The sequence below is a fragment of the Mustela nivalis genome, assembly GCF_964662115.1.
Source record: "Mustela nivalis genome assembly, chromosome: 10".
In the NCBI taxonomy this organism is placed as follows: domain Eukaryota; kingdom Metazoa; phylum Chordata; class Mammalia; order Carnivora; family Mustelidae; genus Mustela; species Mustela nivalis.
Window position 1 is genome coordinate 29,429,264 of NC_139029.1, and position 17,419 is coordinate 29,446,682.

Sequence of the window (17,419 nt, forward strand, 5' to 3'; positions counted from 1 at the left end):
AGCACAGCCCCTTGGACTCCAGGCTTGGTGGTGTGGGGTAAAGGGGAAGGAAGGAGAGTAGCCAAGAGGGCCAATGGAGACACGTGGTCAGGATCAGCAGACACCTCTCAGTGACAAGTCTATAACCACACTCATCATCAGAAAAGGGGGCTTCGCTCTGGGTTTATAAAACGAGTCCCTGCTTCCCCTCCTTTAGCCTTGGCTTCATCATCTATAAAATGGGAGGAGTAAAAACTACCCTCCCCAGTGAGGAGTGAATGAGAGGCATATACAAAGCATTTAGCACTGTGCTTGCCTGGCATACAGTGGGTGCTCAATAATTGGGAGCTTTTGTATTAGCAGTGCTCTGTTTCTATTGCTGGTGAATGAGTGACTTTGGAGGTATTTTATGGGGCTCTGTTCCCATCGAGAGTATGGATGGTGGAGTCGAAGTTGCAAGGAGCAGCCTGGATCTAAACTTAGAGAAAGAAAACAGTGAGCAACAGAACCAGCATTCAAAATGAATTCTCCAGGCTGGAATAAGCAAGATGACACTGTCCTTCTGTGAGCTTCAAGACACTCACACAAAGCAGAGGATAGGGAGAGACCTGACTTGACCCCAGCTCTGGTGAAAAGGATCTGAATGATTTAGTTGATCACAACCTGATGGGAACTAATCATGGGAGAGAAAGGCTCTGAAGCCCAGCAGTCTTAGGCTGCATTAACAGTGTGTCGCGTCCAGACTGGGGGAAATAATAGGCCTATTGTGCTGGCGTGGTCAGGCCATATCTGGAATCTTGCATTGCTACACTGACAGGCTGGAATCAGGCCAGGAGGGGGGACCAGGCCAGCTTCAGCTCCCAGGTACTCATGCTAAGCACTTTCTGTGCATTTTCTTGTTTCATACCCAAAACAACTCTACCAGGTAGTCACCACTAATATCTCCACTTTATACACTGGGGTTGGTGGAGGGGGGGGCGGGTGGAGGGAGTGTAATTGAGCTGCTGGGGACCAGCCACACAGCTAGTAAATGGAGGAGCCTGGGGCTTTTCCTAATGGGTTCCTCTTGTGCTTGTACTGGAGGAAGACAGAGCATGCATCACTGAACACATATTTATGAGGTTCCTACTATGAATCAGGTCCCAGCTAGTTCAAGGGGACAGCAGTGGAAGAGATGTGGTTCCTGTCTTCCTGGAGTTCACGGTCGGGGGGTAGAGGGGGGTTGAAATCACTTGTAATATGGTGTGATGCTACAAGAGTGAAGGCTTTAGGGCTGGAGGGCTCACAGAGCTCACCGCAGCCGACTCAAACCCAGAGAAGGGAAGAGACAGAAGATGGTCAGACAGCTTGTGGCGGAGCCACGGGGGCCAGTCTGGGCGATCTTCACAGTATTCAGCTGCCTCGCTTTGGCTCTTTCTGCTCAGCAGTGACCAAGAGCTGTGTGTCAAGATGGAAGCTGCTAGGGCATATGAGGAAGCTTGTTGTGGCCATCCTGGGTAGCCAGACCTCACCTCTCCTCCCTGCCATCAGAGATCTTAAGTAAGAAAAGGAGGATCCGGAAGCTGAGCCATCACAAGAGCAGAAGTGAGTGGCCCTTGAGAATCCCAGCAGCCTCCTCACTAATTAGAGCAAATGGGTCCCCACCTGGCCTCTTGAGTGTCTGGGAAGTCTGGGGTGACGGGGGGCACGTAAGGGACCCCGAGGTGGTAGAAAAGCATGTTTTCTGGATCTGTGTCTGTCTGGCCTCTGTTCCAGACTAATGTCCATCTTCTCTCAAGGACCAGATTACTCAGTCCTCTCTTTCTCACGTCTTTTCCTTGATTGTTTCAACCCAGAGTACCACCGCAGCTCTGTATCTCCCAAGGCTTTTTGTTGGGGAGACACACACACCCCCATTAGCCTTCTGGTAATTTTTGCTGAGGGGAACAGAGCAAGGCTGCTAAGAGAGAAGGCTCTGGAAAGGGAGGAAACCTGGTGCCCTGGCTCTGCCAAGGAACAGCTGGTTGGCTTCTCTGCATTTCCTCAGCTATAAAATGGGGATGTTAGTCCCCAGCTCGTCGTTGCCCAGAGGACTGAATGAGATCACATCAGGCATGGAGGAACCTCTCCATAAAGGTCACTGTTATGATCATGGTGTCCTAGCGGCTGTGGTCCTGTCTCCTCCCCACAACTCGGGAGCCCCCCGCCAGCAGGGGCAGCGGCTGCATGGCCTCATCTCCCCCTCCCCCCGACCCCACTCACTCCCCACTCCATCGCCCAGAGCCCTCAAGAATCCAGTGTTTGAAAGCGGGAATGATCAGTCCTGGGGGATTTAAGAGGGGCATCGATACTGAAAGTGGCAGGCGCTACATCCTCCATCCAGGTTTGGAGGAGAGGGACACTCGACCCGACTCCTGGTTTTAAAGGGGGCGGTGGGTTTCCCAGCTCCTAGCGGTTCCTAGGCGCGGGGGGTCAGAAGTCGTGGGCTGCAGGCAAGACTCGGGGAGAACTCACTCTGGGGGACCTCGGGCAGCTCCCTTCCAGCCTTAGGCCTCAGTTTCCTCGTGCGCGTCAGGTGGGTGTCCCGGTCTTCTCCCCCCCGGGTTCCGAAGAGCACGCGCAAGCCGGATGCCGGCTTTTGAGAACGTGGCTGTGTGGCAGAGCCTGCTGGGCTGGCTGAGACAGGCGGGAGCGCGGGCGGCCGGCCGCGGAGATTGGCTGCGGCGGGCCGCTGGCTCAGGGATTGGATCTCACAGAGGGCAGGGGCCGAGCTTTTAAGAGGCGCGAGGGGGCGTGCAGGGGAGTGTGAGCCTCGCCCGCCGGCCGGGTTTAGAAGCGCGCGCGGCGGCGGTGGCGGCGGCGGTCACGACGGGATCCCGGGCGGGAGCCGAGGCCCGCGGAGCAGAGGAGCATCGCGGCGTCCCGGTCCCAGGCGGCGTGGCCCGCGGGTCATGGCCAAAGGAGAGGGCGCCGAGGGCGGCTCCGCGGCGGGGCTGCTACCCACCGGCATCCTCCCAGCCGCTGAACGGCCGGCCCAGGTGAAGGTGAGGGCTCGCCCCCGAACCCCGCCAACCCGGGCGGAGGGCTGGGGGCTGGGGGCGAGCTTAGATGGGGACGTCGAGGGAGAGGCTTGGCTCCGGGACGCCTTGGGCTAGCCTGGGACCTGCGGGTCCCGCTGCAGGGGAGGGCTGGGGGTTGTCCTGGGGATGGGGGCTGAAGAAGAAAGTTTGTAGGCCCCGGAGCCCCCCTTTTCTCACCCCCTCCCGCCCGCCGCCCCGCATCTCCGAGGAGGAGCGGCCCTGCCAGAAGCTTCACGTGGTGCCCGGCTCTACTGAGCCGGTTTCCGTTCTTCTGTGACGAGTGGCTTAGGTTTGCCGCCCTGGAAGCCAGGCAGACCCCAGAGGTCTGGGAAAACCCTGTTAGTTCCCCATCTCTCAGGCCCCTACTCCTCACTCCCACAGACCCACGCTTGCGCCTCCGCTCTGCGGTGAGGGCCGCTCAAGTTCATTCATTAGAACAGTAGCTACTCCCCCAGGCATTTGTGTGAGTGTGGGTGTTGGCGCGCGCGGTGCTTTGCGCGTCTTGACCTTCGACCCCGTGGCCAGCTCTCTGGGACCTCATGAAGAGCCAAACGAAATCGGGAGGCTCGAGGGGGAGTGGATCCCAGGCAACAGATATCTGCCTGGGAAGTGACTGCCTTTTCCTGTTAGCTTTATTAACCGGTCCCTGCAAGCAGCCAGGGTGAGGAGTTAGGTTGCTACTGCATCTGAGTAATCTCTACTTTCCCCCTGGCAATCTCTCTCAATCTTCCTGGTGCCCCACCCAGTTAGGGCCCCAGCACCCAGAGTCCTTTCTTCTCCTCTCCAAGGTTCCCTAGGAGCTGAAGATGGGGGACAGCAAGAGGGAGGGCAGGACAGTTCCTGGGCTGGCCTGAAGCTCTGGCTGCGTTCAGGGGCCAGGGTGGCTCAGGGACAGATGAAGGAACAGCTGTGCCCTCAGCCAGCTGAGCCGGGCTCCGGGCTCTCTAGAGTCCTCAACCCAGTAGGCAGGTGGGTCCTGGCCTCTGAACTAGGGCGGGAGCAGGGGCTGGGCTTAGGCGGCTCTTGGCAGCAAGAGGATTTTCAGGTTGTGGCGGTTGGTACTGGGTGGGGACAGGTCCACTGCTGGAACATGCTCCCTTCCAGCTTGAAAAGAGCATGGCTGAGACCCTGGTGGGAGTCCCCTGGGACTGCGGGCTGCTAAAATAACTCAGAATCTGGGGGTGGGGTGGCTTAGGGGCAACTTCCTCAGTATGGATTCCCGTTTTCCAGGGTTCCTAAGATAGAGAATACCTTTCTTTTCTTGTGGGAAGTGAGCTCTCCCTGGGTGGGAACTGGGCAAGGCAGACTTGTTCCTCCTGGCAGAGATGGCTGGAGGGATGGTCCTGCCTCTGGAACATTCTAGGATGGAGGCCAGAATCTTGAGTCTTTTTCATCCTTTCCTCTTCTTCTCAGAAGGAACCCAAGAAGAAACAACAGTTGTCCATTTGCAACAAGCTTTGCTATGCAGTTGGGGGGGCCCCCTACCAGGTGACAGGCTGTGCCCTGGGGTTCTTCCTGCAGATCTACCTGTTGGATGTGGCTCAGGTAAGTGGAATGAGCCTGCCAGGGCTCCTCCAGCATCCTGAGGTAGGAAGGATTAGGGACTGTTCCATCTGTGAAATGGGACTGCAATCCTTACTTTGCTGCCTCTCAGAGTCAGCAGCGGATAAGAAATAAGAAGGCTTTGGAAAGTATCCAGCCGGGGGAATCTATCCGCTCCTGGAGTCTCAGCTGGCAAGGTCAGGCAACTTCTTGCCTGGCAAGAGCAATAGAGCCTGGAGGGGTAGGCGAGGGTGTGAGGGCGAATGGAGCCTGCTAGTGACGCTGTTCTAAGAAGAGATTGGCACACCGTGTCCCCATCTGGACAACAGTCAGCTGGCCCCGCTCAGGGGTTGCTAGATGTTGCCAGGCTTATAGATAAGGCATATCTCACCTTCACCTAAGAAGCAGAGGCATGTCAGTGGGCAGAGGGGCCCCCAAGTGCTAGGCTCAGGGAAGGTGCCTGGTGTGTGGGGTCTTTCACTGGGAGAGGTACTTAGGGAGAAGCAGGGCTCCGCTTTGTTTTGAGAAGCTTTGGCCAGGAGGCTGGCATCCTGAGAAATCACTTTGCCTGGGTGGAAGAATGGGAAACTCAACAGCCATGGATTTTGGGGCTCACACACCGCACTGGCTGTCTTTTCTTTTTTAAAGATCTTATTCATTTAACTGACAGAGAGACAGCGAGAGAGTGAACACAAGCAGGGGTAATGGGAGAAGGAGAAGTGGCTTTCCATCGAGCAGGGGCCCCGATGCAGGGCTTGACCCCAGGACCCAGGGATCATGACCGGAGCTGAAGGTAGACACTTAACAACTGAGCCATCCAGGCATCCCTGGCTGTCTTTTCTATGTAGCATCTGGCTCTGCAAGCAAAGCATCTTAGTTGTATCCATTTCTAGGTGGGGAACATTGAGCCCCAGGAAGGACAAATAACTTCATTCAAGCAGCTAGTTTTGGAGCAAATCCCATGGGCTGGGTCCTAAGTGGGGTGCAAATATGAGAAACCTGTACGCCAAGTGTAGAACTGTTGTCAGGAGTGGGAGGGTAGGGAAAGTCGGATTGGGGAAGCTACAGTGTGGGAGAGGCCACCAGCTTCCCCACTCCCTGGAACAAAAGCAAAAGTAGAGTCTTGATGGGTATAAGGAAGAGTCTTCCCTTCCAGATAAGCTGTCTCTTTCAGGCTAAGAGATTTGTGGAGAGGGGAGTAGTTTAACTGGATAGTGACAGGCCACTTTCTAAAAGCATCTAAAGATTTCTTTTTCCACATCCAAAATAGAGCTTGACCTGCAAGACAGGGATTTTGACTCTGGTTCTGTAAAATAGGGATCATAACTCCCATTATACAGATGGGGAAATTGAGGCCCACTATGGTCACCCAGCAAATGCTCATTCTGCTATCAGGTGGTGTGGAGCTCAGGGCTGTGAGAGCGAAGCAAGGAAAGGATTCTGGGTTCATTCTAATGGGTGGGAGTGTTTTCAAGGGCAGTGGAAGGGAGGACGTAAGAGAGCAGATCTGGAAAAATTTCTAAGGCACGTGGTGCTACTGACCGCTATCAGAGAACTGTTACTATCACCGTTAACAGGCAAGCAAAGATGCTTAAGGCCTGGGTGAGAGCAGCGCACAGTCCCCAGGACCTGGCTGGGACGGGGAGGGAGCCCTTGCTTTTGCCTACCATTGAGAGTTGAGGTGAGGAGAAGGATTAAGGGGTCATCTTCCATGTGTTCCCTATTCCAGGTGGACCCTTTCTCTGCCTCCATCATCCTGTTTGTGGGCCGAGCTTGGGATGCCTTCACAGACCCCTTGGTGGGCTTCTGCATTAGCAAATCTTCCTGGACCCGCCTGGGCCGCCTCATGCCCTGGTGAGTAGAGGAGACCTCTCCAAGCTGGCAGAAGGCAGGGCATCCGGCATGTCTACTAACTCTTGATCTTTCCATCTGGCTTGTCACCGACTGTGGGGTGAGGAGAAGAAATGACGAAAAAAACCCAAGTGTTGAAACCCTGGCTGAGGCCTCAGCCGCCCCAGGCATGGGCACTGCGATGCCCTGCCAATTCATTCCCAGGCTGGCCAAATTGCTACACTGAGGAGCTTCCCCCCTTCTCCAGGCCCCGTTGCTCCCTTGCGGTCCATTCCCTTCAAGTGAAGGGAAGTCATTTCCCACAGTGGCAGAGACAGTGCTGCACAGCGGTTGAGAGGTTACACTCTGAAACCAGCCTGCCTCAGTTTCAACACCCCCCAAGCTGTGCAACCTCGGGCAAGTCACTTAACATCTCTGAGTCTCAAGTTTCTTCATCTGCAAAATGGAGATGATAATTATGTGTGCCTCCTGGGTTTATGGGGACGGTCACACCTTTTTTATATGTGAAATATATAGAACAAGAACAGTCTTGGCCCTTATTAAGTAATCTATAATTTGGCACCTCTTCAGAGTAGCTCCTGGTGGGGCAAGGGTGGAGGGTAATACCCAGAATTGAATAGCAGACCCATAACCTCTGCCCCCTTGGGTGATGTAAAGTACCTTTTCCCTTGATACAGAGCCTATACTACTCAGCCTCAGGCTATAGGGCAAGGTTGGGGGAGGTAGTACTATAGATCAGACAGCAAAGGGAGACACATGGGACAGGCTGACAGGCTGGAGCTCTGGTTCCCTCCAGGACATCCTGCTCCGTGGAGGGAGGGGGGTGGATATACCCCTTTCATCTCCAGCCCATCCAAGCTCAAGTGGGCGCCTTCCTGCCCCAGGGGTGCCCATACCTGGTCTCCGGCCTTCAAAGCTCTTCCCACAGCCCCCACCTCACCCCCACAACTTCCTTTCCCACGAGGCCCCCCTCACACCACAATCCCCCCGCCAGCCTCTGGCTAAGGCCCAAATTGGGGCCTTTGATCCAGGCTTTATGGCTGGGGTGGGGGAGGGGGGAGGGAGGACGGCAGCAGGAAGGCAGGAGAGCCTGCCTTACCTGGACAGGCTGTCCAGGTAGGAGTCAGCCACAAGGCTGGGCCCCGGATCTGAGGCTGCCAGGGATCTGAGTCCCTGGCAGCCGGTGGGAGGTGGGGCTTTGCTGCCACATCTCCTCATGAGGCACAGCCAATGGCAGGCAGCTACCCTGGACAGCCCCTTGCGGTGGCGGCAGCCTCCGGGTTACTTCCAGTCACACTTGGTTTCTCAGCGAAGGCGGCAGGAAGGAGCCCTTGTTCTCTGAGGAGACACGTGGATTTGGTCTGGAGGGAGGAGGACCGAGAGGGAGAGCAGAGGAGGCCCTCCCCGTGGGAAGTAGGATCTGAGGGCCTCACGCTGGGCAGGTGTGGCAGCCAGCTTGCTGAAGTTGCTGAGGGCCCTTCAGGCTCCCTTTTCACTTAACACCATGTCTCTGTACATGTCCTCACCTGCCTGAGTGGTAATTCCAGTGATAATCCCAGTGATACCTCTTGAATGGTACCTCCACCCCTGTGTCTGAGGGCACACTGGATCCCTCGTGGACTGAAGGCCTGCCATGAGGGTATGGGACCTCCTTCCTGTCCCTACCCCAGTAAGGTCCTAGGCCCCTTCTTGTAGTGCGAAAAGAGCCTGGGCCTTTAGGGTCTATGAGCCCCGTGGCCAACCATCCAACCATCCTTCCAGCCCTCAAGAGCAGCCCCTGCCCTCAGCCAGCACTCAAATCCACCCTTCAGATCTGGAGGACTTTGACAGACACTTTCCCTGGAGTTCCAGAGGCTACCTGGTGAGAGGCCAGGGTCAGGTGGGCAGGCGGGGGTGTAGCAGGGCTGGGCCTGTGGCCTGATTCCCAGGCTGCAGACCACCATACTCTCCTGCTGAGCTCTCCTGGTGTGAAAGTCACAGCAAGCACTTACTGTGTCCCAAGCACTGTTCTACATTGTAATATCAACTTACTGAAGTCTCAAAACTCCTCCCTTTCTGTGAAATAGAATCAGAGTCCTTCCAGTGGCCTGTAAGGCCTTACATGACCTGATACTCCATGTCCTCCAACCCTGTCTCCTAAGCCCGTCCCCTCTACTCACTCCACTCCAATCTCAGCGGCCTCCTTGCTACTCCTCAGACCTGCCCAAGCACCTGACTGCTCGGCCCAGCACACTTTGGCCTCAGGCAACTGCAAGGCCAACTGCTTCCTCTCAGGCAAGTCTTGGCACAGACGTCAGCTTCTCAATGAGGGCTCCCCTGTCTACTGTGCTGTCCGTTGTAACCCCAAGCTCCTGGGCCCCTTTAGCCAGCTTTCTTTTCTCTGTAGCCCTTAATCACCTTCTAATGTTATAGAATTTTTAAAAACTGTGGTAAAATATATATAACATACATTTTGTCATTTTAACTATTTATTTATTTATTTGTTTGTTTTTATTTTTTAAAAGATTTAATTTATTTGAGATAGAGTGAGCGAGCAAGAGAGAGCACAAGTCGGAGGGGGGAGGGGCAGAGGGAGAGGGAGAAGCAGGCTCCCCACTGAGCAGGGAGCCTGATATAGGGTTCCATCCCAGGACCCCAGGATCATGACCTGAGCCAAAGGCAGATGCTTAACCAACTAAGCCACCCAGGCACAAAACTCCCCCACCATCTTTAAAAAGATGTATTTATTTGAGAGAGAGAAAGAGAGAGCAGGGAGAGGGCCAGAGAGAGAGAGGGAGGATCCTGAAGCACACTTCCCGCTGAACATGGAGCCTGCCTCGGGGCTCGATCCCAGGACCCTGAGATCCTGACCTGAACCTAAATCAAGAGTTGGTCACTGGGGCACCTGGGTGGCTCAGTGGGTTGGGCCTCTGCCTTCTGCTCGGGTCATGATCTCAGGGTCCTGGGATCAGGCCCCACACTGGGCTCTCTGCTCGGCAGGGAGCCTTCTTCCGCCAGTCTCTCTGCCTCTCTGCCGCTTGTGATCTCTCTTTCTGTGTCAAATAAATAAATAAAATCTTTAAAAAAAAAAAAAAGAGTTGGTCACTTAACCGACTGAGCCACCCAGGCACCCCACCATTTTAAGCATTTTTAACTGTACAATTTAGTGCCATGAAATATATTCCTTTTTTTTTTTTTAAGATTTTATTTACTTATTTGACAGAGAGAGAGAGAGATCACAAGTAGGCAGAGAGGCAGGCAGAGAGAGAGGGGGAAATAGGCTCCCCGCTGAGCAGAGAGCGCGATGTGGGACTCGATCCCAGGACCCTGAGATCATGACGCGGGCTGAAGACGGAGTCCCAACCCACTGAGCCACCCAGGCTCCCCCATTAAATATATATATATATATATATATATATATATATATATATATATATATATATATATATATATTTTTTTTTTTTAAATCAGAGAGAGAGGGAGAGAGGCCAAGCACAGGCAGACTGAATGGCAGGCAGAGGCAGAAGGAGAAGCAGGCTCTCCGCCGAGCAAGGAGCCCGATGCAGGACTCGATCCCAGGACGCTGGGATCATGACCTGAGCTGAAGGCAGCTGCTTAACCAACTGAGCCACCCAGGCGTCCCCCATTAAATATATTCTTATTGTGCAACCATCACCACCATCCTTCTCCAGACCTTTTTCATCTTCCCAAACTGAAACTCTGTACCCAGAAAAAATAACTCCCCATACCTCCCTCCCCACAGTGACTCACAACCACCGTTTTACTTTCTGTGTCTGAATTTGACATCTCTAGGTCTCTAGTAGGTGGGATCAGGCAATACTTGTCCTTTTGTGACTGGCTTATTTCACTTAGTGTAATGTCTTCAAGGTTCATCTCTGTTATAACATGTGTCAGACTTCCATTCCTTTTGAAAGCTGAATAATATATGTTTAACTTTTAAATTATATTTATTTTTCATTTGTCAACTAGAATACAAGTTCCATTGGGGCAGTAACTTTTGTCTGTTTCGCTCACTGATCCATCCTAAGTCATAAGAATAGTGCTTAGCCCAGAGTCAGCACTTGAATATCTCTTGAGTAAGGGTTGAGTGTAATTAGGTGCTATTACTATGCTCTTTATACAGATAAGAAAATGAACCTTAGAGAGGTTGAATGACTTGCTCAAGACCAAACTATGTATAGTTATTGGTAGAGGCAGAATTGCATTCCTGAAGAATGGCTCCAAAGGTCTTTCTCTTAGCCATTGCTCTCTGTTGCCTTTTTATTTATTTTTTTAGAGATTTTATTTATTTGACAGACAGAGATCACAAGTAGGCAGAGAGGCAGGCAGAGAGAGCGGGGGAAGGGAAGCAGGCTCCCTGCCAAGCAGAGAGCCCGATGTAGGGCTCAATCCCAGGACCCTGAGATCATGACCGGAACTGAAGGCAGAGGCTTTAACCCACTGAGCCACCCAGGCACTCCTTTGTTGCCTTTTATACTGATGACATGAAGTCAGTCCATCCTGGGGTCTAACCACTTTTGTAATGTTGTGGGAGGCACCATTGCGAAGGCAGACATTTACCCTCCCTTAGAGTGATTTCACTAAGCCTGGTCTTAGACCTGGAGTTGTCCTCCCCCAGCCATGTGTGTGCCCATGGTGTGTATATATGTGAACTCACGCGGGGTGTGTGTGCACATGTAAGAACACCAGTGTTGGGGTTGCTCCTTCTTCCTGCCTTCCTGCCCTACCACCCAAGGTTTCACTGCCATTCATGGTTTTCCCAGCCCCTGCCTCGAGCCCTCTCCACTGGGGAGACTAGGCAAGGCACAGTGTCTGACCTCATGCTCCGTGCTCAAGATTTCAGTCCAGGGGCCCTGTGGCAGTCTGCACTTCCGGGCTTGGCCATCAGCCTCTTCCCAGAGACCCTGGGGTGGGTGGATTCAGGGGGAGGAATTTCCTTCCCGGCAGGCACCCTGTGGGTCTACAGAGCAATCTGGGCTGACCCCAGATCCTGGGGTTTTGGCATCCAGCCCCTACTCAGACCCCCTCCCCCCTTCTCCCAGGATCATCTTCTCCACACCCCTGGCCATCATTGCTTACTTCCTCATCTGGTTCGTGCCTGACTTCCCACAGGGCCAGGCCCTGTGGTACCTGCTTTTCTATTGCCTGTTTGAAACACTGGTCACGGTGAGTGTGGGTGCCTCCCCTGGGTGTCTGGTGGTGGGGAGGAATGAGGGCCGTCCCCAGGGCCTGTAGGGTTGGTGCCAGAAGCCACATCTGCTTGTCCATCATCTGACTGGCCGAGGGCCTCTCTTCCATGCCAGTGTTTCCACGTTCCCTACTCAGCTCTCACGATGTTCATCAGCACAGAGCAGAGTGAGCGGGATTCTGCCACTGCATATCGTAAGTGTCTCTCCGGCCCACTGACCCACCCACCAGGCACCATGGGGTGATTATTCCCTGACCCTCATGCCACATTTCTTCCCTTGCTGGGACTGGGTGTAAAGCTGTCTCAAAAATAACTTGATCCCTTCATTGCTCTGGTGAGAACAGAGAGGTTCAGGGACTAGACAGAGGTCATACAGAGCAAGATCTTAAGTGTAGGCCAAGGTGCCATCTGTCCCACCATTGTATATCTACCCTCCTGGAGCGGCTGCCACCACCTGGGGCTAGAAATGGGCCTCTATCCAGCCGACCTTCCTCCCTGGAGGCCGACAAGTCACGAGGCCCCTCCAAAGGACCTTTTTACCATTCAGGGATGACTGTGGAGGTAATGGGCACAGTGCTGGGCACGGCGATCCAGGGGCAAATTGTGGGACAAGCGGATACGCCTTGCCTCCAGGACCCCGCTGACTCCGCACTGGCCACGGAAGGTGCCAATCGGACACAGAGCACCACCTCCCTGAGAGAAACGGTGAGGCCCTTGGCGGTGCAGAGATGTGGGAGATGAGGCACAGCGGGGCGCTCTGCAGGCCTCCTCAATGCCATCCACGTTTATTAAGTGTGGGGCGTTTGATCTATACACATTGTTAACAGGCCCGCTTTTCTGATAAGGAAACTAACACATACAGAGGCTAAATAATATGGCCTGGGTCACAGAACTAGTGATTTACAGAAACTAGATTTGGGGAGATGAATGGTGGGCTGTCACACTCCACAGCCTGGCTTCTTAACATTCCATTTCTTTGGACTTTGCTTAGCTGTGGGAAGAGGCAGCTGGCCCAGAATGATTCTCCCATTTCACAGGTAGAGACAGTGAGGCCCCAGGGAAGGGCCTATTCCATGGAGTAGAGCTGCCAAGAGTTGGGATAAGATCGAACTGATTTTCTGTCGCCTTTATCTCCCTTGTAGCAAAATGCGTACCTGTTAGCGGCAGGGGTCATTGCTTCCATCTATGTCATCTGTGCTGTCATCCTGACCCTGGGCGTGAGGGAGCAGAGAGGTGAGGGGTCACTGGGGAGCGGTATAGGCCCCAGCACTGCCTGGCTTTGTTCCTCTGCCTGGGCCACAGGCTTGGGATGGGCCTCTGCTCCTTCCTCACTGTCTCCTCTGGCCCCCAGAACCCTATGAGACTCAGCAGGCTGAGCCAATATCCTTTTTTCGGGGCCTCCGGCTGGTCATGGGCTATGGCCCCTACGTCAAGCTTATTGCCGGCTTCCTCTTCACCTCCCTGGCTTTTATGGTGAGTGGGGGGCCTGACATGCTCAGCCTTGAGGGTAGGACGGGTGCAAGAGGGGTGGGGTAAAACAAGGACTGGGGCTGTGATGAAGCTGGAGGGACAGAGGGATGGGGGCGGGGTAAGCAGAGGTTCCAGAAACATGGGGAAGCCTGGGCCCTGACATCACTTCTTTCCTTGCATATCCTTCCCTCTACCCTGCCCATCCCCCAGCTGGTGGAGGGGAACTTCGCCTTGTTTTGCACCTACACCCTGGGCTTCCGAAACGAATTCCAGAATCTGCTCCTGGCCATCATGGTGTGTGTGGGGCCCTGAGGGTGGGTAGACAGCCTGTGCTTTGAGATGATTCTTTGGATAGTCAGAGGTTGTTTCCTAGACTGGCTAAGGTTAGGAGGGATAAGGGAGGAATCTCCGAATCACTGGTCAGATCTGACCTACAATTGCTTAGGCAAGACTGTACAAGATTTGGGGCAAGATAATCCAGTAGGGAACATAGCAAAAACCAAGGCGTGGAGACCAGGAACTTAGAGACTTTGTGCTTAGCCGTGCTCAGAGAAGGTAGGAGATTAGACTGGGACTAGCACTCAGCTCCCCTGGGGAGCCATCCAAGGTGACTGTCCACTTCCTCAGGGCCCAGATGGTGTCATCTAGCTGCCCACAGGCAAGGTTAGGAATATCTTTCGGCAAGGCTAGGAATATCTTCGAGGTTCAGGAAGGGCAGCAGGAGTTCATGACTAAGGAGTTCATGACTAAGCCCCTCCACCATGTATCCCCAGCTCTCGGCCACATTCACCATTCCCATCTGGCAGTGGTTCCTAACCCGATTTGGCAAGAAGACGGCTGTCAACATTGGGATCTCAGTGAGTGGGGCTGAAAGGGTAGGGCCTGGGCATAGTTGGGGGTTGCTGGTGGGAGTCTCCAGGCTGACTCATCTTCCTGAACCCACCCCTTCCTCTAGTCAGCAGTGCCATTTCTCATCTTGGTGGCCTTCATGGAGAGCAACCTGATTGTCACCTACGTGGTAGCTGTGGCAGCTGGCATCAGTGTAGCTGCGGCCTTCTTATTACCCTGGTAAGTGTATGGAGGCCCACCTGGCTATGTTCCCCAGCCCCTTTCCTCCTACCTCTTAAGCTCCTTGGGAATTCTGCGGGGGTTCTCCTGGTTGTGGGTCTAGGTTGGGGGTGGGACAGGTCTTCCTGTACAGTTGTATTGGTTGTGAACTTTGTAAGAAGACCCAATCGAGGTGAGAGATGGGCGGCTTAAATCTGGTCTTGCCCTATTCGCTAAGCTGCATACCTGAGGGGGGCTCCGTCTCAGAGAAGGGGGCCTTCTTATTACCATGAAGTTGCCATGTCTTCACAGAGCTGTGTGCCTCAGGGCTACAAAAGTCCCAGAGGGCCACCTCTTCTTACTGACACAGAGGTGCCACAGGGGCTAGTGGGGGCCCTGATGCACTGGGCGGGTGGGTCTTCATGGCCTCACGGCCACCACCACACTGCAGGTCCATGCTGCCTGATGTCATCGACGACTTCCATCTGAAGCAGCCCCAGTTTCATGGAACCGAGCCCATCTTCTTCTCCTTTTACGTCTTCTTCACCAAGTTCGCCTCCGGAGTCTCCCTAGGCATCTCCACCCTCAGTCTTGAGTGAGTGCGGTGGGGTCCGGGAGCAGGGCTGGGCAGGGCGGAGCCCCAGGGGCCCCGGGCTCACCACTCCCTTGACCACTGGGTCCCACAGCTTTGCCGGGTACCAGAGCCGTGGCTGCTCCCAGCCGGCACGTGTCAAATTCACCCTGAAGATGCTGGTGACCATAGCTCCCATAGCCCTCATCCTGCTAGGCCTGCTGCTCTTCACGCTGTACCCCATCGATGAGGAGAAGCGGCGGCAGAACAAGAAGGCCCTGCAGGCTCTGAGGTGAGAGCGGGGAGGAAAGGAGTGGGGGAAAGTCCGATCTAGGCCCTCAGACCCTGCCTCTTGTGGTCAAGTCCTGACTTACCTCCTGCACATGGACGTCTTCCCTTGAAGGCTCCTCCTCTGTTGCCCCTTCCCGCAACTGATTGAGGAGAATGGCAGCTGACATCTCTCGATACTTAGCTGCTTGCCAGGCTGTAGGCCGGCTGGTTTTGCATTTCTTCATTCAGCAGCTACTTACTGGAAACCTACTAGGGGCCAGGTACTGCTCTAGTGGATGAAACAGACAGAATCCCCGCCCTCACCGAGTTTACTAGGGAATGTGCCTTCATGATCTCCTGCAGTCCTTCGAGAACCCTAGGCGTCAGGAGAGTCCCGAGATTCCCACCCAGCTGATAAAGAAACCCAGCCTTAACCAGGAAGAGTAACCCACCCAGCTGAGAAGGAGTAGAACTGGAGTTTGAGCCCTGGCATTCTCACTCCAGAGTCTGCCTTCTTCACGGCTCTCTGGGCTGGCAGGACCTCAGGAATGGTCTGAGGCTGCCTTTCTGGAGACCAGAAGGCATGGGGAAGTGAATTCATGGTGGTCCATCAGCAAGCCCAGGCCAAGACGTAGTCCCGGGGCTTGTGGTGTGCTGTGGGCAGCAAGAACTGCAAACAGACCAACTGGCAGTTTCTGGATGAAGAGAGGGAGTGAGCCAACTGTCTACAACCTGTCGTTTAGACTCATCTGACAGCTGGCTGTAGGGCCGATGTCTGGTGAGGAACAAGGCAGCTGGGGAAGGGGAAGGATGCTTCCTCCAACCCATCTCCTCTGGCTCTTGCAGGGAAGAGGCCAGCAGCTCTGGCTGCTCAGACACAGACTCTACAGAGCTGGCCAGCATCCTCTAGGGCTTGCTGTGTTGCCTGAAGCCACCATCCACGGGGACTGGGGCCCAGACCACAGGAGGAATCAGGGCCTGCCGGCCTGTTCGCTGACTAGCTGATCTCCAGGTGCCAGAAAGGGAGCCAAAGACTGGAAGAGTAAGTGGCCCAGGATACCTCCTGTGCCTACGGTGGGGGGCGCTGTTCAGACAGCCTCCTGCCTCTCATCTGCCTGCCCACGGGGCCAAGCCCCAGGGCTGCTACTGTGAATATGCCATGGACTGATGAGGCCTAGCCCGAAACACTAATGTAGAAACGTTTTATACAGAGACTAATTAATAACTTAATGACCGTGTATATAGCAACGTGTGTATGTATGTGTTTGTGTGCTATTAATGTTATTAATTTTGATAAAAGCTGGAAACCAGAGGTGCTTGTTTCTGTCTTTGCCCTCAGCCACTCACTGAGCCCTTCTGTGCTAAGACAGGGAAATGAAGCTGCAGGTGCCCTGGGGAGCAAGACTGTGTCTGGAGGTGTGATAATAGCATCGGCTAACGTTCACTAAACACCTGTCTATACCAGGCATGGTGTAGAGGCTTTACCTTCATTGTGCTGGTTCTCAAATTTAATCCTTAAAACAGTCTTGCTACATTGAGACTATTCCCCTTTATTTATTTATTTTTTCTTTATTAGTATTTTTGAAGTAGGGTCCATGCCCAGCATGGGGCTTGAACTCACCACCCTGAGATTAAGACCTGAGCTGAGATCAAGAGTCGGGCGCTTATCCAGCCGAGTCACCTAGGCGCCCCAGGTCTGTTCCACTTTGAAGACGAGTAGACTGAGCTCCTGTATAGAGAGGGACCTGGTTCAGGTCACATGGCCAAGAATTGCCTAGCTGGAATCCCATCCCAAGTCTGTGAATGTCCACCCTTCGCTCCCCTGCATCTGAGTGACCCACTGACTGGCAGACAGCCGACTGGTCTGCCCAGGCCTGCATGCTGTGCCTCCTGCCCTCGGCATGCTTAAACGCGTGCTGCTGGCACACACACTATGTGATTGAGGCTGTGTGAGGTCCTAGAGACCTGCGATTCTTTCCCCATAGTTATTAACGACGGTGTTGGAAGGTGAGAGCATATCTGGCTGGGTGGTCTTGTGTGTGGGCTAAGGAGGGGTCTCAGCACTGGTGTGCTGGTGAAAAACCATCGTGGGTGGGGAGAAGGTTGCAGGGGAAGTCTTCATTTATAGCACTTGTCCGTTGGCATGGCATAATTGCTTCTACTATAGCCAATGTCAAGTTACCAATGGTTGTACTAAGGCCAAATTCCTGAAAATTGAACAGTTGGCTCTCACAAGCTGGTAGGGACGTGCCCCAGCACATCACCGGTCTCACACACTTAGGCCAAGCTCCAAATTTTGGGAAAGCAAAGCTGGCAAGATCAGGGGCTATGCGTCCAACTTCTCTATTTTATGGATGCATAAATGAAGCCCAGAGAAGAAAAGTGCATAGACATACAGACTTCGGGTTTAGGGCTCCATTTTCAGGGTTGCTCTGAAGTTCT

General features: G+C 54.0%; 1 protein-coding gene and 1 long non-coding RNA gene across 5 annotated transcripts in view; one reads left to right on the top strand and one right to left on the bottom strand.

Moving 5' to 3' along the window:
- Nucleotides 1-2,040: 2,040 nt before the first annotated feature.
- MFSD2A (MFSD2 lysolipid transporter A, lysophospholipid) lies at nucleotides 2,041-16,289 on the top strand. 4 transcript variants are annotated; one of them, XM_082687048.1, is made up of 14 exons: nucleotides 2,041-2,094; nucleotides 4,455-4,583; nucleotides 6,310-6,434; nucleotides 11,474-11,597; nucleotides 11,735-11,813; nucleotides 12,167-12,324; nucleotides 12,762-12,852; nucleotides 12,971-13,092; nucleotides 13,300-13,383; nucleotides 13,863-13,946; nucleotides 14,045-14,157; nucleotides 14,588-14,731; nucleotides 14,823-14,999; nucleotides 15,824-16,289. In XM_082687048.1, the coding sequence occupies exons 1-14, from the start codon at nucleotides 2,056-2,058 to the stop codon at nucleotides 15,885-15,887; spliced, it is 1,533 nt and encodes a 510-aa protein (XP_082543174.1). In that variant the 5' UTR covers nucleotides 2,041-2,055; the 3' UTR covers nucleotides 15,888-16,289. The 4 variants fall into 4 exon arrangements, with proteins under 4 accessions (XP_082543174.1, XP_082543175.1, XP_082543173.1 ...); XM_082687049.1 differs by lacking the exon at nucleotides 2,041-2,094 and adding an exon at nucleotides 2,752-3,002 and having other exon boundaries at nucleotides 4,452-4,583; XM_082687047.1 differs by lacking the exon at nucleotides 2,041-2,094 and adding an exon at nucleotides 2,752-3,002.
- Nucleotides 16,290-16,503: 214 nt separating this feature from the next.
- Nucleotides 16,504-17,419, bottom strand: part of LOC309842620 — a 43,532-nt gene continuing 42,616 nt past the window's right edge. The window contains exon 2 of the long non-coding RNA XR_014299705.1: nucleotides 16,504-16,706. This is a non-coding gene — a long non-coding RNA (uncharacterized lncRNA). The remainder of the gene's footprint in view (nucleotides 16,707-17,419) is intronic.

Excerpts from the sequence above, each read along its gene's own strand:
- MFSD2A (XM_082687049.1), top strand. The coding sequence starts at position 2,910 with ATGGCCAAAGGAGAGGGCGCCGAGGGCGGCTCCGCGGCGGGGCTGCTA. Across the intron at positions 4,584-6,309 it reads ACCTGTTGGATGTGGCTCAG|GTGGACCCTTTCTCTGCCTC; the intron begins GTAAGTGGAATG and ends TCCCTATTCCAG. Across the intron at positions 12,325-12,761 it reads CCACCTCCCTGAGAGAAACG|CAAAATGCGTACCTGTTAGC; the intron begins GTGAGGCCCTTG and ends TCTCCCTTGTAG.